The sequence below is a fragment of the Nicotiana attenuata genome, chromosome 12, assembly GCF_001879085.1.
Source record: "Nicotiana attenuata strain UT chromosome 12, NIATTr2, whole genome shotgun sequence".
NCBI lineage: Eukaryota > Viridiplantae > Streptophyta > Magnoliopsida > Solanales > Solanaceae > Nicotiana > Nicotiana attenuata.
The window spans coordinates 41,344,681-41,369,687 of record NC_032000.1 but is presented as its reverse complement, the minus strand read 5'-3'; the positions used below and the strand labels follow the sequence as shown (position 1 = coordinate 41,369,687).

The 25,007-nt window shown below is 38.2% G+C and overlaps 3 protein-coding genes across 4 annotated transcripts; 1 reads left to right on the top strand and 2 right to left on the bottom strand.

Annotated features, from left to right (window-relative positions):
* Positions 4,329-8,714, bottom strand: LOC109235607. Of its 2 annotated transcripts, XM_019401784.1 has the most exons (9): positions 8,336-8,714; positions 8,149-8,240; positions 7,212-7,350; positions 6,954-7,085; positions 6,681-6,827; positions 6,381-6,581; positions 5,229-6,293; positions 4,950-5,119; positions 4,329-4,839 (listed from the first exon to the last, which is right to left on the bottom strand). In XM_019401784.1, exons 1-9 carry the CDS (start codon positions 8,429-8,431, stop codon positions 4,686-4,688), a joined length of 2,196 nt encoding a protein of 731 aa, XP_019257329.1. In that variant the 5' UTR covers positions 8,432-8,714; the 3' UTR covers positions 4,329-4,685. The 2 variants fall into 2 exon arrangements, with proteins under 2 accessions (XP_019257329.1, XP_019257328.1); XM_019401783.1 differs by having other exon boundaries at positions 5,229-6,581.
* On the bottom strand, positions 17,419-19,059 carry LOC109236243. The gene is made up of 6 exons (XM_019402440.1): positions 18,685-19,059; positions 18,485-18,593; positions 18,163-18,244; positions 18,032-18,077; positions 17,813-17,867; positions 17,419-17,713 (listed from the first exon to the last, which is right to left on the bottom strand). Exons 1-6 carry the CDS (start codon positions 19,021-19,023, stop codon positions 17,535-17,537), a joined length of 810 nt encoding a protein of 269 aa, XP_019257985.1. The 5' UTR covers positions 19,024-19,059; the 3' UTR covers positions 17,419-17,534.
* LOC109236061 lies at positions 21,939-22,957 on the top strand. The gene is made up of 2 exons (XM_019402290.1): positions 21,939-22,619; positions 22,670-22,957. The coding sequence occupies exons 1-2, from the start codon at positions 21,939-21,941 to the stop codon at positions 22,955-22,957; spliced, it is 969 nt and encodes a 322-aa protein (XP_019257835.1).

Sequence of the window (25,007 nt, the reverse complement as noted above, 5' to 3'; positions counted from 1 at the left end):
TCGCAAGAATTCATGAAATAGGTAATCTTGCCTTAACACCCGTGAAGCAACCAAAATTCACAAATAGTCCACATAAGTAACACATACCAAATACTCGTACACCAAACAAGGTGACTCTACAAAGGTTAAAGTTATCCATACATACCTGGAGCCGAATTCCCTTTTAACTTCTACTTTCAATTCACCAAACAGTCTAGCAACGTCAATCTAGTGCACAAGTTAACACATATATCTTAGAATTGAAGCTCACAATTACCACCCATATTTAGGTCATCAACCCTTCTTTTGCAAACCTCTGCTTCTACCCAATTTCCCTTACTAGGTTTTAGGTTTTAAAAGACATGCATGTATGTTTCAACTTTGTTTTCAAGAATCAATGCATGAGAATCCCCCTTTATGTTTAAACCTAAAATTCAAAGAAAAAGGGTTGGGGATTTTACCTGCAAGAATGGAGAAGAAGACAATTACTTGAAATTTCCTGGCCTGGATGGTTTTGAAGAATCAAATTGATGAAGATGAGCTTTCTCTCTCAAGAACCCTCTCTTCCCTCTCTCTCTTATTTTGCTCAGAAGGTATGTAAAAATGAGGGGTTGGGGTATTTTATTAAAAAGGGGGTCGGGTTTAAAATTTAGAAAAATAGGAGCCCGAGTCAGGTTTGCGATCGCACTTTGCGATCACAGAGTGGAAATGCGATCCGCATAATGGACCCAAAAGTGCTCCAAAACTCTAATCCTACTGTCTGGGTTTGCGGCAAAAATGCGGTCCGCATACACGATTTGCGGTCGCATAATGCACCGCATAATTGACCTCAAATTTGACTGGCACATGGACTCATTTTGCGATAGAAATGCGGTCCGCATATCAGTTATGCGATCGCATAATGGACCGCATTTTGACCTCAAATTTTAACCAAACCACTGACTCAATCTGCGGCAGAAATGCGGTCCGCATACTTGATTTTCGACCGCATTCTGGACCGCAAAATAGCACTTTTCTGGAAAAACTTGGTTCTTTGATTTTTAAATACTTAGATCAGTACAATGGTCCGAACCGCGGCGAGCTTACACATTCCCAACACATATTCGGAACCTGACCCTACGAGCTACTAGGTTTTGAGCATAAATTTTTCACGGGGCCTTACAAGAAAACATTACGATAGAATGAAATTGAACACATAATTTATGAACTGACAATAAATTGTAATTGAAACAAGGGACAAATAGGGCATTCTGAAGAATGAAATTAGGTAATAAGGTAACATAACCTGACTGAAAAACTAAGACTCTATGAGAATTAGGCAAACTAACTTAAATAGGTTTAGGCACGTCTTTCACAATAAATAGGAGTTTCTGACTGAGATCCATTTTCTTCTGCAGGCAAAACAACATTCTCTTAGCACCTGGATTGAACTTCCTTGGCTTGACGAATTTGAAGTCTACAGGAAAACCTTTCAGCTTGTAGCAGTTCTGAATGATATGGTTTTGCTTTTTGCAGTAATTGCAAAACTAGGCAGACTTCTTTGCATCTGAATAGCTCCTTTTCTCTAAGTTGAATCTTTGAACTCCCAACTGTTTTGCTGCCAGGAAAGCTCCATCACTAAAATGTTGAATTATATGCACCTCTCTTTGTTTTTCATCCCCGATGAGCAAAGAGTAAGCATGGTCGATTGAAGGCAAAGGGGAAAGCATGATCATGCTAGTTCTGGCAGCTTAATAGGCATCATTCAGTCCCATAAGGAACTGAATTAGCCTTCCATCTTGTTGAGATTTGAAACTCTTGGTCTTGCCTCCACAACTGCATTAACAAGTGCAGTGTTGACATGTATCCAAGCTATCGAGCTCATCCCAAAGCCTTTAGAGTTTGGTGTAGTAAGTAGGAATGTCCATGTTGCCTTGCACTGTTTGACTGATTTCCTTTTGCAGATGATAGAGCTGTGGCCCATTGCTCTGTCCAAATCTTTCTTCCAACTCAATCCAGACCTTCCTAGCTGTTGTGGAATAGAGAACACTTACTGCGATGTCTTTAGAAAGAGTATTCAATAACCAGGAAATCACCATGTCGTTATACCCGGACCAAGGTTTGAAGGAATCTGAAGAGATCTTAGGTTGAGCAAAGGTTCCATCTATGAATCTCACCTTGTTCTTAGTAGACAAGGCTATAAGTATCCCTCTGCGCCTGCCTCTATATCCCTTGTCATCGAAAACTTAGTTCACCAAAATCATACCAGGTGAGTCTGGGGCATGGAGGTAAAAGGGGTGAGAAGAGTCTGGGATCAAGCTCCCAGACACACCAGATGCAACAACATATGTTACCTTAGGAGTGACAGATTGAACATCAGAATGCTCTCCCATTGTAAACTAGCTTTTAGCAGAAAAGAGAAGCTGGAAAAAAAAATGAAGAACAGAGATGAAGAGTGAAAATTTGAGAGATGGATCGTGCCTCTAGGGCTCTGATACCATGTTAGACGTTAAAAGAAAATCTACTGATGAGAATATATTGCTGGAAATTTTCTGTGTATTCCAATGATTTTTTATACGGATATAAATACAAGAGAATGAAGAAAATAATGAAATCCTATTTGTACACTTGCCTATTTTCTACTAGCTAATGCGTAACTACCATGACCTGCTATACAACAATAAAAATTCTCTTTTATCTAGTAACAATACACGTATGTAAGAATCATCTAAAATATGCAAAATACAATTCTTGACAAATATGTAACCTCTTCTAATATCAATGGCTAGGATTGAATCATGCAATTAATAGATGAACGGTCATGATGCTTGATTATATATCTCGAATCTTTCAGACAATTCAAAGTCTTCAAAGTCTGACCAAAGCCGATCAACTTTATCTTTCCTCTCTGCTTCATCTTGTCTTCTTCTTTCAATTTTTGAGTCTTCTGTAAATCAAAATCAACTGGTAAACCATATGAATTCCTATGCCAACAAATCAGTGTCAGGAATTAGACCATAGCTGCAACTAAATTTTAGCAAAGCTTTTTGTTTCAAACTTCAGCATCATAACTCTAAGTTCAATCACAAACTGCATAAATTTTCAGTAGTGCAGAAATACCTGTGTAACAATTGTAGTCAATTTGAGTTCTACAATTTCTGGACAACATTCTTTCGCTTTCGCGGAATGCAGGCCGCCTTCGCGATTCATGCAAGTTTTCTGGCGTTTGCGTTAGCAGCATTCCTCAAGCAGCCACGGCCTTCTGCAAATTTTCAGCTTCTACCATCGTTCGAATCCTCCTCAAATCAACCCCAATGGCCTCCAAGGGATCATGCATATACAACGTGCAACAATCGTAGTGTTTTGATCGATTCAACTGATTACGATGGCTCTGATTTAAATGCATATCTTAAGGAAATATGACCTTATTTCTTGGGAGAAGGGTTGTATCTTTTCTTTTCTTTTTTGTCCCTTTTCACAAGTGTCTAGTTAGAAACTTTTTCTTTCATGATTCAAAAGATAAAATATGAAATAAAAGAGGCAAAATACATAAACGTCCCCTTTTAATATTTCAAGTGGCTATTAAGTAGGTCAAGTAAACATCCGATCCAGTCAGCTCATCTTGCGTGTTATACACTCTATGAGACACACATTGCCTATAATAAATGGTAATGCAATATACCTTAGTGAAATCTCTAATTTAAGCGCAAATCCAAACCCTAATTTTCACTTCATCCTTTATTTCTCCATCTTCCTTCTGCTAGTCACGTCTTTACCCCTCCACCTTCATATTCTCAAGAACTTCAAGCGGTATTGTACAATTAGTTATTTGGAAGAAACCCACTTGCTGTCTGCTTCTTAAATTGATGTTAAGACATTTAAAACATTCCAATTGGAATATTATTGGTGGGAATTGGTTCTTAATTATCAATTTGTCGGTTTTGATCTATGATCTTTTGGCTGAATGCATTATTCTAGGACAATCTGGTGGATCTTTTGGCTGAATGCATTATTCTAGGACAATCTGGTGGATTTAAGTAGACGGGATGGGCGGATGAAGATGTGGGGGGCTTGCTTAGGAAAAGAAGGTTATGTTTGTCTTAAAATGTATTTTTTTTTTTTTTTTTGGTTAATTATGTGTCAAATTCTTATGGCAAAATTACACCTGTAATTTTTGATTGATCCATTTGATATGTCATTGGAAAGTGCAAGTCACACATAGAATCTGCTATACTCGGGTGTTAACTTGATCAACTTAATAGCCACTTGAAGTGTCAAAATAAAAAGGGGCTCAGTTGAATTGTTAATCTGATTGCCAAGGACAACTTAAAGGGGCTATTTATGTATTTCGCCAATAAAAGAAATAAATGTTCCTCATAGGACATCATTTTTAAAAAAAAAAAAGATGAAGTATATAAACAGTACTCTACGTGATGTACGAATTAACAAATGGGTACAAGATGCTACTTTGCCATCATTACATGCTTTGTGCCTACTACAGAGATTGTAGCCGTTAATTCCTTCAAGATTACATTAACTCATGGAAGTAAGCAGCTATTTACTTTTCTTGTTTTCTTCTTTAAGCGGCATAGGGAAACCTAAAATTTACCATTCAACGTGCTATTAGCGTATGAACCATACCTCATGCTTATTCTACCTAAAAATGAGATGGGCTGAACGTATGAAAAACCAGCCATGCCTCTTACTAAGTCTCACAGATCCAGAATCTAATTCTTGAACTTGAGTTTTTCAGAAGGATAAACTCTATCTACTCGACGTCCATTTTGTCCATCCCCATACGAGAAATCTCTGCCACGGAACTTCTTACTTTGAGTTGGTCTACTGCCGGCTTCACTGCTTTCCTGTTTGTTTCTCCTACGACTGTCAATGTAAATGGCACAAGATTTATGGTGATTGACCAAATAGAGAAGATTGCCACTAATCGAGAGAGGAAACAAAATAACAAATGAAATAGGACCAGAAATACAAACCTGAAATGCAGCAACAGACACAATACACCAACAAGTGCAGTGCCTCTGGCAACTGTTTTCAGCAATGGCCTATGTCGATGTTTGTCATTTAATTGACCAGCATCTGTTTCTTGCCGCCTCTGTGAAGCATTTTCTTCCAACACATATGAAACTTTATGTTTTGTATCATCCTATTTAACAAAAAGAAAACAGAAATTACCAATGTGATTGAAAGGCAAAGCCTTGAAATTGTAATTAAAAAGAGTTAGTTCAAGAAAATTTGCAATGAGGAATACTTACATCATCTCCTGGAACTGTTGGTTCACAAACTTCACTTGCATCTCCTGAATCGTAGACAGAGGAGCAGAAACAGGGGTATCCTTTTTCAATATGCTCACAACAATTTGCAGAAATAACAGAATTTTGATCCATGTTAACACCATCCAAAGTCAAGGATGATTCACATGTACTACTGACTTCATCAGAAACAAATTTCAGATACTGTGAATCACCATCACATCCTTCACTAGTGTTAACTAAAGACACATTCTTAAGATTATTTCTGCATGCAGTATCAACAAACTTATCTTTACTTCTTGCAGACTCCATTTCTTCATCAAAATAATTTGAGCTATTTCCGTGCGATGAGACAATTTTATCAGTAAGAGGCTCTCTGGCAGCAAATTGCAATTCATCTGGACAGGAATATGTCAGCTCACTGAGACTAGCAGAAATTTTAGGTTTAACTATAGAAGGTTCTTTAGTATCATGAAACATGAGCTCGTTGGTTGCAACATTCAATGCATTATGACTTGCAGATGCATACTTATACTGCCTATCAGCATCATTTTCCAGCAAGGCACAAGGAGTTTCTGCTGTTAAACAATCATCTGCATCAAATTGGTCATCGAAATCCAAAGCACGCACCCGACATAATACAGAACTCATGCTAGTGGTTGATGAAACTTCTGCATCTTCAGTATCAGAAAATTTATTCCGAAGTCCGTTTTGGGAAGTCCCTTCACTTAAATTTGGTTCATGAGAATCAATAGCCATAAAAAGGTTCAAAATATTATCTTCACCTTTCCGCAGTACAGGAGTACTTCCATCAGTTCCACCAATAACTGAATCAGAGAATGCTAAGTAGTTAGATATATAACTACTTTCCACTTCATTGTCATACATAGAATCTCCAACAACTGACTCATCATTTACCACGTTAAGGTCACTATAATCAAAGTGTATCCTATCATTGGCAGTACTATACTTCCCTCCATTTCCTGGAGAAGTTCTATGATGTGATCTTGATTGAGAATTGGTGCAAACTGATGAACAGCTATCTTCTGTACGGTCATTCCTAGCACACTGAGATGGAAGAGTTTTAGATAATTCTGATCCGCACTTGCAGAAATCACAGTTATAAACATGATGGTCATGAGAACATGAGAGTACACTAATTTTCTCTCTGCCATTCTTTCTAACAGATGAATGTTCGTCGATAGAATTGTCTGCATCTGAATCTGTGGCGTTATCATCTTCAAGCTGATTCGTAGATGAGCAACAAGACTCTTCTCCCACAAACTTACTCTCAGCCTCGTCAGATTCTTCAGATAAAGAATCATAGTTTCCTTCAGATTCTCTGGTTTTATTTCTCTATAGCATACATATGGATACATTAGCATCTCTAATATAAAGGTGTATGCATTTTTGTTATAAGGAGATATTTTCTACTAATGATGCATTTAACCATACCTCCATATGTTTTGATCTTTTTTCTTTATACGAGTAATAACCAGAAGAACTTGAAAGGCTGCTTGATGTCTCCAAGCTTCTTCTAATGCCACCTACCATATCTTTTGGCATGACTACCGTATAGGTCACCAAGTCAAAGTCAGGAACCTAAGGGATACGAACAGGTTTATTGCAGAAGTAAGTATAACTAGCAACCCAGGGAACATAAGAACGAGACAAAGAAGCAGAACTTCTTCAGAAGGAAGTGAATAGCCTCTGGGAAAAGATTCATACCTTCAATTGTTTGGAACGGGCCTTATTTGAAAGTGCCCTTATGCAAATACAAACTTTACGAATGTTCTTTTTCTCAACAACATCTGATGGGGAGAAGAGATCGATACCATTTAATCCCAGTATTTTGCAGATCTGCCAAAACAAGGGATTACAAGGCTATCCCCTTTTTTCGGGTCTCATTAAGGCTATCCCCCTCTTAAATAGCATTATCGGCCGTTGAAAAGAGCCAAATCAGACTAGGATGCAGCTATGACTTACCTTCAAGAATGAGTCAACATTAGAGTAAGGCATGTATCTCCCACTGCATCTCCGTGAACCAAGTGGTTCATACTTCAAATGTCTTAGCTCGCCACACTTGGCCAATAGCATATTCCATAATACTTTGGAGACTTCAAACCTACACAAGTTATCACTTCCAAATGTTAATACTGTTATATTCGTGACATAAAGAGAAGGAAAAGAAAAGAGAAACGACACAGTTGGAAAGGTTAGCAGCTAAACAAGATTAACAGCTAATTCAAAAATTAGTTAATCTGACGTGGATGGCTAGGATTCATTGCAACCTACGGCCCAGATCAACTCTCAGAAAGGATATAAATAGCTCTAATCAGTGTGGGATCGGGCATAATGAATTCTGGCAAAATTACTCTCCTTCCTCGAGCATTTCTCTCTTAGCTCTCTCTCCCTCTCTCTCTTCTCTCTGAATCCTTTCCCTTCTTGATTCTTTTCTCTTCTTCTTCTCTGAAACTCTATCTCCATTAGTTTCTCACTTAAGTTCTTATCGCAGGGTTATTGAAATAGCGAATGCAGTTGATGTTGGTGTCTGAAGTTTTGAGGAATTGGAGTTGTTAAGCTGAAGCTGCGACTCACAGTAGTTAGCTGATATTTCAGTTGTAATTGCTATCTAGTTTCCATAATTGTAGTAGCAGTTAATCAGTTTCCTTGTTATTTTCATAATTCCATTGTAATTGCGATTTTTTCGTCTAGTTAAATTGAAGTGAAATTACCAGCTTGGTTGATTTGAAATATTGAGGTCATAACAAATACAAGGCCATATCCCTTTGACAATCTAGTAAGCTACAATATTCTTCGGAGCCAAAGAGGATACAAGTAAACACCAAATTTAAGCCAACAATTGGGAAATGAAATGATACAGTGTCAAGGTGCAAGAACTAGAAGAACTAGTCAAACTTACAGAAGATCTCCATCGGCAAGCAAATCAGAAATATGTAGGTGCTCGTCAAACCTCATCTTCAGAACTTCCCCAAGCCATATTCTCGTTTGAGTCTGAAATATACATCATCCTTATCAACGCGCGCGCACACACACACACACTGACAGGTGAGAACTGAATTTCACAGAGAAAATAAAAAGAAAAAGACCTGCAAGAAGACATCATCAAGTTCTCGAAAGCTAGATTCAGCCGAGGATTTAGAAGAATCACCGCTGACTGCCGCAACAGCTCGGTAGCCGCCCATTGTTTTCTTCAATAAGTAAATTCACTTGTGAAATATGAGTAATACCTACACTGACATATAGCTATTTCAAGTTCAATTTCAATTTTCAAATTTCAAATTGTAGAGAATGGAACATTAATGGGGAAAATTAAATGTAAGGATGGAGGAGTAGCCGCGTAGACGCAGCTACTGCGTGCAGTGACAGGGAAAATTTAATTAATTTAGGGCAGGAAATAGTGAAAAAGTTCTTGTGGACGGACTGTGTTTTACTTTTAGGTCAGATGAAAACAAAAAGAGAGAATCCAGTCCGCCAAATCTCGGACACGCTTTTTGTTTTTTCTCCCTTTTTTCTTCTTCGTCCCGTCCTTTTCGGGCTTTCCTCTCCTCTTCTTCCCATACAACACTATATTCTTTTTTATTTGATTTCGTTTTTTAAAATAAACCGTGTTTTTTATTGATTTATTTAGTTGTCTTATTTTTGAGTTTTATCCTTTGTACATAAACTACAAATATTTAGAAAATATTTTTCTCATGAATTTATTAAACTCCAATGAAAAAAAGTGACTTCCTTGCCAAAAATAGAAAAAATTGTTGTTGTTACTGTGTTAAAACACAAAATCAGAAAAACTGTTAGAAGAATAAAAGAAACTGAAAAAACAGTAAAGATTAAGAAATATTCCGAGTCCACAATTTGCTTGTGCGTCCTTAAGGAATTTTAACCCCCTCACACGTTGCCAAGGTAATGGATTAAATCCTCCCAGGATAAAACGGAATAAACCTTCTTGCAACAGTGGCAATACAAACTGCAGGATACCAACGAACTTAAAGAACGGAACAAAATCACACTTACGAATTTGAGAGAGAGAGACTGCGAATTAGAATGCAGTATTTTCAGAAAGAAGGAAGTTCTGTAATGTTTTTAGTGTGTTAAAAACGAAGCCATGCCTCAGAATTTATAGGCAATTATTGGAAGAGGTGTGATGTTTGTTCTGGAAAAGGTGCTTTTTCAGAAGTTTACGTGGCCTGCCGCGGTCCTACCGCGGTTACGCCAGGACCGCGGCCAGAGTGGCCCTCTGAATCTGCAGCAGGGTTCTGGCACGGTCCTACCGCGGTTACGCCAGGACCGCGGCCAGACTATCCTTCTGAATCTTCAGCAGTGATCTGGCATTTAATTAATTATTAAATAATTAATTAAATAAATTTTGTCCAAAAAATAATCTTATCGATCTATCATTTGACAAATCCAAATCCAAAGCCAAAGCCAAAGCCAAAGCCAAAGCCGAGCCGAGCGACGACGACGGCGCGAGGGTTCATTCTCTTCAACTCCTTTTAAGAGCTTTAAGAAGTGATTCTATATACAAGCACACAAATGTAGTTGTCCCTCACCAATGAGGGACAAAGTGCAAGTCAAAAGCTCACTTCATTCAAATTTTCATTTCCCTCCATTTTATTTCCCACCATTTCCAATTCACACTCTTATACTTTAAAGCCCAATACTTAAAGTCTTTGAAGCTCAATGCCTTTAAAGTCCAACAATCCCCCACATGAATGGGAATGGATGTAACAAGAATGATCATAGATGAAAGCTGTGTGATTTGCAAGTAAGGATTAATCGCATCTAGATAAGTAGGTTTCCCTTTGAACTTTCCGTAGTGAACATATATCGGATATACTCGGTCAATCGGTAGATTTGATATCTTTGAACCGTCGAACTTTAGTGTATACCTAGACAACTATATGTCACACAACCAACCCTTAACCGTCTTTTGGTTCTCATTGTTGTGTTCGTTTCAGCCATGAACACCTCCTGGTTTCATAAGTGTGTAGAGAATTGGCCTTACAGAATTCTCATTGAAGCGGCTTCCACTTCACACTTACATAGGTGATTCCTAAACGTGTAATCCTTTAGATTGACACTATTTGATAAATACCACATCAAACTTAGGTAATCATTAAAGAACGTGTAAAATTCTATCCTTGTTACTGAACATTGTCTTTATCACGAGAAGGGACCAAAGATTTTACTTTGACAATGTTGAACCGGTCAATTACAACTTTATTTGAGCTCCTTGAACCTAGATCTCGGAACATCCAAAATTCTAGGTAGAGTTATCGCCATGTTGACTTGTCCTCGGCCATAGTCCCATTCCCTTAGATGATTTCCCAACTCCCTCTCTAGTTAAGCCTTTTGTAAGCGGATCCGCCACATTATCCTTTGATCTTATATAATCAATAGTGATAATTCCACTAGAAAGTAGTTGTCTAACGGTGTTATGTCTTCGTCGTATATGCCGAGACTTTCCGTTATACATAACGCTCCCTGCCCGTCCTATTGCAGCCTCACTATCGCAATGTATGCAAATAGGAGCCAAAGGTTTTGGCCAGAACGGAATGTCTTCTAAGAAATTTCGAAGCCATTCAGCTTCTTCACCGGCTTTATCCAAAGCTATAAACTCTGATTCCATTGTAGAGCGAGCGATGCACGTTTGTTTGGAAGACTTCCAAGATACTGCTCCTCCACCAACAGTAAAAACATATCCACTTGTGGACTTTGTTTCTGTTGAGCCGGTTATCCAATTTGCATCACTATATCCTTCGATAACTGCAGGATATTTATTGTAGTGCAAAGCGTAGTCTTGGGTATATTCCAAATATCCCAGAACTCGTTTCATTGCTACCCAGTGATGTTTGTTTGGATTACTTGTGAATCGACTAAGTTTACTTATTGCACAAGCTATATCAGGTCGTGTACAGTTCATGATGTACATTAAGCTTCCCAACACACGAGCATACTCCAATTGAGACGTACTTTCTCCTTTATTCTTTATAAGATGATGATTTAAGTCAATTGGAGTTCTTGCACTTCTAAATTCCAAGTGTTTGAATTTTTCAAGTACCATTTTCACGTAATGTGATTGAGACAAAGCTAGACCCTGAGGAGTCCTCTGGATTTTAATTCCTAGAATTACATCGGCAACTCCTAAGTCTTTCATATCAAACTTACTAGCAAGCATACGCTTAGTAGCTTGAATGTCGGCAATGTCTTTGCTCATTATTAGCATATCATCAACATATAAGCAAACAATGACTATATGATTTGGAACGTTCTTAATGTAAACACATTTATCACATTCATTAATCTTAAAGCCATTCGCCGGTATACTGTGATCCAGATCCAGGAAGGGCCAGACATGAATCGGAAAGAGTCACTTTCCTCAACATTGTTTGGTCAAATTTCGCATGCCATTGCTTGGGTGCTTGTTTTAGTCCATAAAGGGACTTAACAAGTCGACACACCTTCTTTTCTTTTCTCGAAACCACAAACCCTTCGGGTTGGTTCATGTAAATTTCTTCCTCTAGATCACCATTTAAGAAGGTTGTTTTTAAATCCATTTGATGGATTTGAAGACCATACAATGCGGCTAACGCTATTAGCATCCGAATGGATGTAATTCTTGTTACCGGCGAGTATGTGTCAAAATAGTCAAGACCTTCTCGCTGTCTAAATCCTTTGACAACAAGTCTTGCCTTGTATTTGTCAATAGTACCATCGTCTTTCATTTTCTTCTTGAAAATCCATTTAGAACCCAATGTTTTGTTACCTGGAGGAAGATCAACCAATTCCCAGGTATGGTTGCTCAACATGGATTCTATTTCACTATTGACAGCTTCTTTCCAATATTGTGCTTCTGAGGAAGACATTGCTTCCTTGAAGGTAAGAGGCTCATTTTCTAGCAAGAAAGTCAGAAAATCTGGACCGAATGAAGTAGATGTCCGTTGACGTTTACTTCTTCTCGGATTTTCCTCATTAGGCATACCATCTGTTATTTTCTCGAGGTAGTTTTGACTTTTGGTAGGTCACTTCACTTTCCTTTTTATACGGATAAATAGTTTCAAAGAATTCAGCTTTATCTGATTCTATTATCGTATTAACGTGAATCTCAGGATTTTCTGATTTATGAACCAGAAAACGATATGCCTTGCTATTGGTTACATATCCAATAGATACACAATCAACCGTTTTTGGACCTATCTTAACCCTTTTAGGTTTAGGAATTTGTACCTTAGCTAAACACCCCCACACTTTGAAGTATTTCAAGCTGGGCTTCCTTCCTTTCCATTTTTCATAGGGAATGGACTGTGTTTTACTATGAGGTACACGGTTAATTATTCGGTTAGCTGTAACTATAGCTTCCCCCCACAAGTTCTGTGGTAAACCTGAACTTATCAACAACGCATTCATCATCTCTTTCAACGTTCGATTCTTTCTCTCCGCAATTCCATTAGATTGTGGAGAGTAAGGGGCAGTTGTTTGGTGAATAATGCTATTTTTCAAACATACTTCTTCAAAAGGAAATTCATATTCGCCACCCCTATCACTTCTTATCATTTTGATCTTTTTGTTTAGTTGTGTTTCAACTTCACTCTTGTATTGCTTGAAAGCATCAATTGCCTCATCTTTACTATTAAGTAAATAAACATAGCAATATCTCGTGCTATCGTCAATAAAAGTAATAAAATACTTTTTTCCACCGCGAGATGGTGTTGACTTCATGTCGCAAATATCTGTGTGAATTAAGTCTAAAGGACTTGAATTCCTTTCAACGGACTTATAAGGATGCTTAGCATACTTTGATTCCACACATATTTGACATTTGGAATTAATGCAATCAAATTTTGGCAATACTTCTAAATTTATTATTTTTCGCAATGTTTTGAAGTTGATGTGACCTAAGCGTGAATGCCATAAAGTGTTTGACTCAAGTAAGTAAGAAGAAACATTAACTTTATTGATAGGAACTGCTATTACATTTAGCTTAAAAATGCCCTCATTCAGGTAACCTTTTCCTACATACATATCATTCTTACTTAGTACAACACTATTAGTAACAAAAATACATTTGAATCCATTCTTGACAAGAAGTGAGGTAGACACCAGATTCTTGCGAATTTCTGGAACATGGAGAACTTGGTTTAGAGTCACTATTTTTCCCGACGTCATCTTCAACGCAATCTTGCCAACTCCTTCAATTTTGGCTGTAGATGAATTTCCCATGAAAATTGTATCGTCGGGTCATGCGGGGGCATAAGAAGAAAATAACTCCTTGTTAGCACAAACATGGCGGGTGGCTCCAGAATCTATCCACCATTCTTTAGAATTTCCTACCAAGTTGCATTCAGACAACATGGCACACAAGTCCTCCATGTCTTCAACATTTTCAACCATGTTTGCTTGATTCTTCTTCTTGTTTTTCTTTTGTACATCATTCTTTGGTGCACGACAGTCCACGGCCTTATGCCCAGACTTTCTACAGTTGTGGCAATTACCCTTGAACTTTTTCTTGCTTGGGTAATTCTTTGGTCCAGAAGCCTTTTTCCTCTTCTTATTTTGTGGCGCCTCCTCAACAATGTTAGCCCTTATTATTGTCGAGTTTCCACGTGACTTCTTTTCAGCATTTTTGTTGTCTTCTTCTATCCTTAAACGAACAATCAAGTCTTCAAGTGTCATTTCCTTCCGCTTGTGTTTAAGATAGTTCTTAAAGTCCTTCCACAACGGAGGTAACTTCTCAATGAAAGCAGCAACTTGAAAGGCCTCATTTATGATCATACCTTCAGCAAGGAGGTCATGCACAATGACTTGTAATTCTTGGACTTGAGTTATGATCGACCTAGTGTCAATCATCTTGAAATCCAAAAACCTTGCAGCCACGAACTTCTTAAGTCCGGCATCCTCAGTCTTGTACTTTTTCTCAAGCGCATCCCATAACGCTTTTGAAGTTTCCATAACACTATAGACATTGTACAAGCTATCTTCCAAACAACTCAAAATGTAGTTTTTGCACAAGAAATCAGAATGTTTTCATGCTTTAGTTACAACGAAATTGTTCGTCATCCGGACTTCAGCCAGGACCGGAGGATTCTCCTTGATAAATCGCTGCAAACTCAACGTAGTAAGATAGAAGAGCATCTTCATTTGCCAACGTTTGAAGTCAATACCGGAAAACTTTCCGGGTTTTTCTGCTGGTGCCATAGCATGAGCAGGAGTTGAACGGCTTGACGAGGCAGCAACACTCGTAACAGTAGCACCCGTTCCCGCAATATTTTCATTAGTTTGGTTTTCATTCGTCATTTTTCTGTAGAGTTGGAAACATAACTTTGTTAAATCAGTGAAGTTTTGATATCTTCAAACTGAATACCAAACCAAACATACAACACGTAACAATGGTGAAGTTTTTATATACTTCAAACCCGTACATTTATTATTCCGATAAAATTTTGATATACTTTAAACCGGACAGAACAATTATTGGAGTAGAAAGCACGAAGGCTTTAGTCTCCAAACCAGTATACAAAATATAGATAACAGTTTAATATATATTTCAACACAGAATGTTAGTATTTAAAATTCCTTAAGCTTGTTGTTGCTACTGTGTTAAAACACAAAATCAGAAAAACTGTTAGAAGAATAAAAGAAACTGGAAAAACAGTAAAGATTAAGAAATATTCCGAGTCCACAATTTGCTTGTGCGTCCTTAAGGAATTTTAACCCCCTCACACGTTGCCAAGGTAATGGATTAAATCCTCCCAGGATAAAACGGAATAAACCTTCCTGCAACAGTGGCAATACAAACTGCAGGATACCAACGAACTTAAAGAACGGAACAAAATCACACTTACGATTTGAGAGAGAGAGACTGCGAATTAGAATGCAGTATTTTCATAAAGAAAGAAGTTCTGTAATATTTTTGGTGTGTTAAAAACGAAGCCATGCCTCAAAATTTATAGGCAATTATTGGAAGAGGTGTGATGTTTGTTCTGGAAAATGTGCCTTTTCAGAAGTTTACGCGGCCTGCCGCGGTCCTACCGCGGTTACGCCAGGACCGCGGCTAGAGTGGCCCTTTGAATCTGCAGCAGGGTTCTGGAGCGGTCCTACCGCGGTTACGCCAGGACCGCGGCCAGACTATCCTTCTGAATCTTCAGTAGTGATCTGGCATTTAATTAATTATTAAATAATTAATTAAATAAATTTTGTCCAAAAAATAATCTTATCGATCGATCATTTGACAAATCCAAAACCAAATCCAAATCCAAATAGCCGAGCTGAGCGATGACGACGGCGCGAGGGTTCATTCTCTTCAACTCCTTTTAAGACCTTTAAGAAGTGATTCTATATATAAGCACACAAATGTAGTTGTCCCTCACCAATGAGGGACAAAGTGCAAGTCAAAAGCTCACTTCATTCAAATTTTAAAAAATATTTTCTAAAATTTTTTGTCAACATTTCCCACACTATTTCCCATCTCCACCCCCACCCACCAACCTCCGAAGCATCGCCACCGCTACTCCAACCCTCCTTACCATCCTGCCTCGCTTTTACTCATTTCGTCTAATATATTATTTGCTTAAATAATAGATCCTCCGTTTCAAATTAGATGTGATATTTTCTTTTTAGTCTGTTCCAAAATAAATGACATATTTTTAAATTTGAAAATAATTCAACTTTAAACTTTTCATTTTACCCTTAATGAGAAGCTTTTATAACCACATAAATGTCATGGCCGCACAAAGTTTTTACCCCTTAAACTTTTAAGATCGCTAGTTTCAAATTGAGACGGATGAATTGAGACGGATGGAGTATATTTTTCAAAAATATTTTCTGAATAAGTAAGAAAACCACTTATTTTCCAAAAAAATATTTTAGTTCGTTACCAAACACACCCTTATTCAGAGTAATTTTGTTACTCAATCGTGAGATGGTGAAGCAAGAGGTCGTTCTAGCTTGTTACTTAAAAGTGTGTGACGTATGCTCAGAAATTCAAGAAAAGAATGGGAAATAAGAAACCAAGCTTACTGATATGTTTCTTTTGATCCTTCCACGTATCTACCTGACGAAAGAACGGGCCATCGCAATGTGTCCGTTTTCAAACGATTAGCTATTTTTTAAAGGTTTTTGCATACTCTTCAAAAAATATAGTTAATATCCTATTACGTGACTATTTATCTAAAGTAAACATCTCCTTTAGTCAATACTTCACCAATTAAAGAAAATAAAGATAATTGTGATTAGAAAACTACTGTAATAAGTAACTTTTTTTAATCGTTAAATATTTTAAAATAAATTTAATTTAGTAAATGAGTAAACATCCAACCATAGTCTTCACCATTGCGAATTGAAGCTAGCGCCAGGGAGTAGGGGGATAGAAAGGATGTTGTCGAACGATAGAGAAAATATGGCAGTTTCTTTTTCTCTTCTATTGTTAATCAAAGTTGAAAAAGAGCAAAATGAATTAAGAAAGAGAAAATAAAAAAAAATGCAAATTTTGTTAGCTAATCTGTACGATTTTGTGAACATGGCAAAATAAAAGTGTAAATTAACTTGCAAAATAAAAGTGTAAATTAATCTGTATAATATAATTGAGCATAATTTTCAAGAATATATAATGTATATTATAAAAATACTTTTATTTAAATAATTATTTTTATACTACGTGCATGGAATATATATTTTACAACCTTTATTTTCTTTTATTCTGAATTGTGTAAATAAATTTTGAATTTTTGTTCTTAATACTAAAATTATAATTACAAATAAATTATTCTAATTAATTCTTTTACTATGCTCATTATTTTGTTATTCCAGCATTATAGATGCTTAAATTTTTTTTTATTTTTTTTAATTTATAAATAATAGTTATTTATTCTATAGGTAAGTCCATAATATAAACGAAAAAGGGAAAATCCTAATATTAAAAAGTTTTAAAAAATAAAATAAAAGATGATAAATATTTATAATTTGGAGGGTAAAATAGGTATCTGGCAATCCAAAATCTGGAAAATCTAGTTGAGTGACCTTCTGAGTGCAATAGGCATAGTTCAGTGACTTTGTTGTTACAAACTAAAGAAAAGTGATTTTAGGAGATAATTTGAGATAATTGAATGATCATTTGAGCAATTGACTCGAACAAACATTATATATTTAAAGTAACAATACGATCCAATACAAGAAGTAACAACTGCTAACCGAAGTTTAAAGATATATTGATACAATGACCCCTAGGAAATGATCATGCTGATAAAAGCCAAATCAATGAGGAGAATCTTGAACTTGCTCTGTAACTATGTTCTATTTGCTGAAACTTTTTATAATGAACTGCACTAATTTGTTGGTGAATCTAAGAAGGGTGACTGTGAAGCTCCATAACTTTTTATACCATGCAAGAATTGGACTTATGAATGGGTAAAACACAATCTTGTAAGCATTTGCTAACAGTTGATACGTCATTTGGTGGCTCTTTCGAAATCCTGCAAGGGAAAAAAATGCATGCCCTGTGAGAATTGATCATTTTTCCTTCTTAACTTCCTCCATTTTGAAGTGTGGAGAAAATAAAGAAATTGACATACTCTCAGCTGCTTCTGGGAAGTAATCAAATGCTGAAGTTACGATCTTGTACAGTGCCTGTTTTTTTTATCACGACAAGAAAGGCGTGTGTTAATGAAACAGGAACTGAACAAGAATTTGCGATTCCACTTGCCCAGAAAAGACATTCAATTCTTTCTTATTAATTAACTTGTTCAGTTTGTTTATTATACAAACAGAAAAAGAAAAAAAAAAAAACATACCAAAAATATCGGTTTCATAGATGAGTCAGTAATAACTTGAGCATTCCTGCATGCATTATATGTCACTCAGTATTTAAGCTTGTGCTGATAAAGTAAGAGGCTTAAACTAAAAATGGGTTTTAATTATTTACTTAATGAGTAGTTCTTCTCCATCTCTTGATAATTCATAGTAGCTGCAACCTCTAGTAAAAGGAAGTTCCTTCTTCCTCCACTCTGCAATTACAAGTATACTCTTTCAATTTAAGCGTCTAATCTATACATTTCTAGAAATGAGTTGGTTACAATTAATTTTAGCATATCATTGAATAATTGGTATCGTCGATCCATTTGAGGAGTCTATTTGGTTATTTGATTCCATCAAGACAGCACCACTTAGGAGTAATTCAATATGATTAATGACCAGTAATTAAAAAAAAATGCAATTCTAATTCACTCTCAAAAAGTAGTGATTACCTAAATGCCAGTTTACTATTGCTGTAAGATCAACACCTTCATAAATGTTGTCTATGCTGAACTCTGTGTTCATGCTCGCGATTAGTTGCTCCAGAATTTTTAAAATCTCCTGCATAAATTTGCAAAAGGGAGCTATATATAGAGTCGGATTAATTAGAGTGTAATTCATGTTATTATTAATGGAAAAATTAGGGGCAAACCTTTCTCCCTTGAAATGATTGAGGAAAGGAGAAATCATCAAAGAAACAATCTTCAGATATGAGCAGTGCCAGTTGGTTCAAGTCCTTGTTGTTTAAGCTAGAGTAGTACTTTCTAATTGTGTTAGATGCGGAAAATGAACCTGTGCAAGTATCAGGATTGAGCATTGAAAGCGTGACCAAGGACCTCTTTTTGCTCCTGATACATCCTAGCTTGAATTTTTGTTCGTATGTCTTTCCAATTGCTGCATTTTGAGCTTTTAATGGTGGAACGCTTTGGCGATTGCTACACTCCGGCTTGGACAATAAACTATGCCAGACAATTTGGCCTAAAAATGCCATGATGATGGATAACAAATTTAATGAAAGATTGATGTTTTATTGATGCAATGCCTTGGTAGGGAGAGAAGGAATCACTGGGTCGTACCAAGTGCCTTTCTTAATATTGTTGTAATGTTATGTGCCTTGCTTTAAAATTAGGGTTCCCCCTCAGAATATGACTGTTGGGAATTAGACTTATACTGTAGCATTCCTCAGGACATGTATATGGGCTATGGCAATGCACGATTAAAACAGATGCTTCCCTCTCTCTTTTCTCCATTTCCTTAAAGCATTCATAGAACGTTTCTTAAGTTTAGCGTTTTTTACTTTTGGTAAAATGACCTCCTATCCCCTTAAACTTGCACCCAATTTTAACGCCCATACATGAACTCTTCATTTTCCCATTTGAACACTCACATTTGATGGAATAACTATTAATTAACACATTTAACCATTGACTATGCTGATGTGGCAGTAGCTTATCTTACGTGGACAAAGTGCGTGCAAGTCACATTCATATGGCGTGTAAATCTATTGATTTTCGTTAAATAGATTTTTAATCAAAAAAAAAATTTACAAGGAAAAGCAAAAAAGAAAAAGAAAAAAAAAATTATCACTTTCAACCTGCTCCTCCCCTTTTGTCATTCTTCCCATTCCCCCTTCCCCTTCCACTACTAGAAATTCGGCAAAAACCAACCAAGAAAAATCGACCAACTTTGGTCGGTAAAAAAACTGGCCAAAAACCGACCAAAGTTGGTCGGTTTTTCAAAATATTTTAATTTTTAATTTTTTTACGAAACCGACATCTTTGGTCGGTTTTCTTTGGCGCAAAAATGCGGGAAACTACTTTTGAGTCCCGCGAAATTTATTTTTCAGGAAACCGACCAACTTTGGTCGGTTTTAGCAATTAAAATAAATAAAAATTAATATTAAAAAAATCGACCAACTTTGGTCGGTAAATTCGGCTAGTCATTTTAAAAAACCGACCAACTTTGGTCGGTAATTTTATTTATTTAATAAAATCGACCAGCTTTGGTTGGTTATTTTCGTGCGAAAATACAATTATAGAGTATAAATAAATAAAAAAGACAATCTTAAAATAAAACGCACCAATGGTCTAGTGGTAGAATAGTATCCTGCCACTGTACACACCCCGGTTCAATTCCCTGACCGTGAACCTTTTGATTACATAATTAAAATACCGACCTACTTTGGTCGCAATATTTCTTTTTTGAATTTAGTTTACCGACCAACGTTGGTCGGTAATTTCCGACCAACTTTGGTCGGTATATTAAAACGACCATCAAAATACCGTCCAAGCGTATTTGGTCGCGTTTTGGTCGGTAATTGGCCATAACCGACCAAAGTTGGTCGGTTTTTTTGGTCGGTATTTACTGGATTTCTAATAGTGTTCCCCCCCATTCTTTTCCTATTATTCCCATCCATCCAATTTCCTTTAGTTCTTCTTCCTAACTATATTAGTTCTATTCCCATTTTACTGTTCCTTCCCCCTTGTATTGGTCTGAATTTGGCGGTCTGGTAGTAATGGATAAACGGGACCAAGGACGGGGTTGACCGGGGTGTAATAGCCGGAAGCCATTCTCGAGAGGGCTGATACCAAGGACGGGCAGCTGAAGTGAAGAAATAACGGTAGGATAAGTTCAGATATGGATATAAGGAATATTCCTCAGGATATTCCTTATTTTGTACTTTTTAGGATTTTTGGAAAATATCCCTTATAAATAGGAAGAGATAGAGAACAAAAAGAGGATCTTGGCCTCTGATAAGAACATTTTTGTAAAGAGTTGAAAAAGAAGAATATACAACTATTGTCTTGTTCACTGACTACTGAATTCAACATATATTATTCACTTTCCGTTTGTTAGATCCGAGGATTCATTATTCATTTTTGACTCCCATCCTTCCACGTTGCTGTCAGGTGGGAGAATCATCCAAGTCACATTATCTTTGGGTGATAAACTCCCTTTTATTACATTTATTGCCATTTATTACATTTATTGCATGTTCATATTATTGCAGCGTACATTGATAATCATTGAGCTCATATCTGATATTCACTGCCATTAGACATTATCTATACAGTCGATACCCCTCAACATTAGATCTAGAATTTGTTATATTTAACTAAGATTCATCTCTCATCTCATCATTAATTGGTTTAACTGAAAGGCTCAACACTTTTCGTTCAAATAATTTGGCGCCGTCTGTGGGGAGTTTTTAGTTAAAATTTTTGTTTCTTCTAGATCATAAAGAAGGGACAACCATCTTTTCCTCATCTGCACAAACTAACAATGGCAGGAAAAGGAGATGAAAGACAGAAAGCAATAATGAGTGTCACTACCAACATCTTAGACACCATCAACGAAGATAACAGAGGAGACGATGAGAATGTAACACCAAATGCTACACCCAGGCGGAGTGATTCACCTCCTCCTCATGCAAGTGTAACCGCTTCATGCGAAAGGGGAGCTTCCACATCCACGACTGAGGAAGCACCACCAGCAGTGAAGAAATTATTGGAGGGGTGGCTGACAAGTACCTCAATGACATACTCGACAAACCCGTTCAAAGGGCGAATAGAAATGCCGCGCTGACAGATATTATAACGACTACAGGTGAGCAACCCGCTCCCCCAACAGGTAACACTCACACCACAGTTGATGCAGGTAATGATGCACTCATGAGTCACGACCATCCTAATGAAAATGGAAGAAATGGAAAACGAGAACAAAGAGCTCCGCGACCAGATGAGGGAACACCAAGAAAGGGTCGATAAAATAACGGGCGCCCCAAAACTGCTACCAAAATGGGATGTCCGCCGATTCGTCGAACAACCATACAGCGAGGAGGTAACCCTGCATACCATACCTAAAACCTTCAAAATGCTGCCATATTTGAAGATATATGATGGCACGATGGATCCCGAAGATCACATCATTCACTACATCATAACAGTGAAAGGCAACGACCTATCAAAGGAGCAAGTACCATCAGTGCTACTAAAAAAGTTTGGCGAAACCTTAACCGGAGGAGCCCTAACTTGGTACTCACAAAGACCGGCACGGTCTATAACGACGTTCGAGGAAATGGCCGACAAGTTTGTCACCGCCCACGCCGAAGCTAAGAAAGCGGAAGCCAGAGTAAATGATATATTCGCCGTCAGGCAATCGCCTAGCGAGGGAGTCATGGACCTTTTAGCCCGGTTTAACAGGGTAAGAGTGAGCTTACCAAATGTATCGGAAGGAATGGAGGTAGCAGCTTTCCAGAAAGGGTTGAATAGGAACGGATCAAGGGCGACAAGAAAACTATTAAGCAGACTCATGAAATACCCTCCCACCACTTGGGAAGAAATTCACAGCGCCTACTGCGCCGAGGTGAGAGCGGACGAAGACGACCTCAACGGTCCGATACAACGCTTAACATCGGTTCAAACAGAGCCGAGGAAGGACCGTCGTAGTGATGGTCGAAGAGATCAGTCAGGACCCCGCTTCAACCGAGACAGGCACCAACCTTATGTCAGAACCGCGTCCCACTATCTCCTCGCCATGTGGAAGGACCGTCCAGGCCGCATACAGGGACTCAGCGGAACGAAAAATGTATGCCTCCGCTCTTATTTGCTCATAATTTTTGTGTTTCCCCTTCAGAGATAGTGTACGCACTAGAGAAGCTTAGCCCGAAGGTGAAGTGGCTGCAAAAGATGAAATCCGACCCAAGTGCCCGAAAGTCGAATATCCTTTGTGAATTTCATCAAGAGAGAGGTCACAAAATTGAGGACTGCCCTACGACAAGAGGTAGTGAACATGCTCCACCAAGGGCGCCTAAAGGAATTGATGTGCGACCGAGGAAGAGCCAATTTTGGCCGCGGATGAGAACAACACCAAGGCCCACCAAAGCCGCCCTCTCCTGCCCGCACCATTCAAATGATCATCGGTAGAGGCGACGAAACAACAATCAACCACATAAAGTTTACCACCACACACAAGCTCAAACGGTCAATCACCTACGAGCGGTACGATGACCTCGAAGAAAGTATCATCTTCGATAAGTCAGATACCAACGGTTTGATCTTCCCTCACTCCGATGCTCTTGTCATTACTTTACGTATTTCAGATACTGATGTTAAAAGAATAATGGTAGACAACGGAAGCGACGCGTATATTATTCACCCTCGGGTTCTTGCACAAATGCGACTCGAGGATAAGATAGTACCGCGCTGCATAACACTAACAGGTTTTAACAATGCAGTCGAACGGACCTCAGGAGAAATAACGCTGCCCGTTCTGGCCAGGGGCGTCACCTTAGAAACAACATTCCATGTCATAAACCAGGACACAACTCACAACGCAATCATAGGACGACTATGGATACACGCCATGAAGGCTATCCCATCCACTTTGTATCAAGTAATCAAATTCCCTACCCCGTGGGGGATATTTAGCGTCCCAGGCGAACAGCGCACGGCCCAAGAATGCTACCGCATCGCCCAAGATTGCACATTCACTCAACAGCTGAAAGGAACAAACTCAGAAGCATAGCAATTACTAAAGTCGGGGTCCGAACTCAACGATCAGAAAGGCGTTATCAAGGACCCCGACGTCGTGGAAGCCGCGGGATCAACAATAGAAGATCTCGATCCTATCCAACTAGATAGCAGCAACAGCAACAAAAAGGCCTACATAGGCCATAAGCTATTCGAACTAGGTAAATTTCATGAGTTTTTAATCAATAATGCCGATCTGTTTGCTTTTCCCACGCAGATATGCCAGGTATTCCAAAAGACATTTCCACGCACAAGTTGAACGTCGGTCCCTTCTACCCCCTAGTACGACAAGTAAGAAGAAAATTCAATGCCGTAATAAACGAGGCCCTCAGCGAAGAAGTGGATATATTACTCACTAACAGCTCCATCCGAGAACTAAAGTATCCTCAATGGGTCGCCATGTAGTCATGGTAAAAAAGAAAAACGGGAAGTGGCAGATGTGCGTGGATTTCACGGAACAAGGCCTGCCCGAAAGACTCCTTTTCCCTTGCCTCATATCGATAAGCTAATTGACGCAACAGCAGGGCATTAGTTGTTGAGCTTCCTGGACGCCTACTCAGGTTACAACCAAATCCTCATGGAGGAAGAGGACCGGGAGAAGACTACTTTCATAACCCATCAAGGAATGTACTGCTATCAGGTCATGCCATTCGGTTTAAAGAACGCGAGGGTGACTTATCAAAGATTGGTAACCAAAATATTCAAGGTCCAACTCGGCAAAATTATGAAAGTTTACATAGACGATATGCTAGTCAAATTGAAAAGGAAGGAAGATTACATCGATCACCTAAAGGAAGCCTTTGGGATACTAAGGCAATACGACATGAAGCTGAACCCCGAAAAATGTGCCTTCGGAGTAACTTCAGGCAAGTCCTCAGCTTCTTGGTGTCATAAAGAGGCATCGAGGTCAACCCCGACCAAATCAAGGCCATTGAGGGAATACCTGAAGTTTTAACCAGCAAGAAACATGTGCAAAAATTGACGGGCCGCATAGCTGCCTGTCGAGATTCATCTCACGATCCTCGGACAGATGTCACAAGTTCTTTAACGTGCTCAAAAAGGAAAACAGGCTCCAATAGAATTCAGAATGCATCGAGGCCCTAAGGGAACTAAAGGCGTACTTATCTTCGCTCCCGCTGCTTGCCAAAGTAGAACACGGTGAACGCCTCGTAATATACTTAGCCGTGTCAGAGGTCGCGGTAAGCGCAGTATTAGTCCGCAAAGATAAAGGTATGCAATCTTTGATCTATTATATTAGCAAAAAACTTGTTGACGCCAAAACGATGTACCCTCACCTTGAAAAATTGGCCTTAGCACTGGTTATAGCTTCACAGAAGCTTAGACCATATTTTCAGTGCCACCCCATATCGGTAGTAACGACCTTCCACCTATGAGGTATTTTGCATAAACCCGAGCTATAGGGGAGATTGGCCAAATGGGCCAT

Coding starts and splice junctions, on each gene's coding strand:
- LOC109235607 (XM_019401783.1), bottom strand. CDS start 8,431: ATGGGCGGCTACCGAGCTGTTGCGGCAGTCAGCGGTGATTCTTCTAAA. Junction 6,828..6,953: donor CCCGTTCCAAACAATTGAAG/GTATGAATCTTT, acceptor CGTATCCCTTAG/GTTCCTGACTTTGACTTGGT. Junction 4,840..4,949: donor TGTCTGTTGCTGCATTTCAG/GTTTGTATTTCT, acceptor TTACATTGACAG/TCGTAGGAGAAACAAACAGG.
- LOC109236243 (XM_019402440.1), bottom strand. CDS start 19,023: ATGGCATTTTTAGGCCAAATTGTCTGGCATAGTTTATTGTCCAAGCCG. Junction 18,594..18,684: donor AATCATTTCAAGGGAGAAAG/GTTTGCCCCTAA, acceptor AAATTTATGCAG/GAGATTTTAAAAATTCTGGA. Junction 17,714..17,812: donor CTTCCCAGAAGCAGCTGAGA/GTATGTCAATTT, acceptor TTTCCCTTGCAG/GATTTCGAAAGAGCCACCAA.
- LOC109236061 (XM_019402290.1), top strand. CDS start 21,939: ATGGATCCCGAAGATCACATCATTCACTACATCATAACAGTGAAAGGC. Junction 22,620..22,669: donor GACTCAGCGGAACGAAAAAT/GTATGCCTCCGC, acceptor TCCCCTTCAGAG/ATAGTGTACGCACTAGAGAA.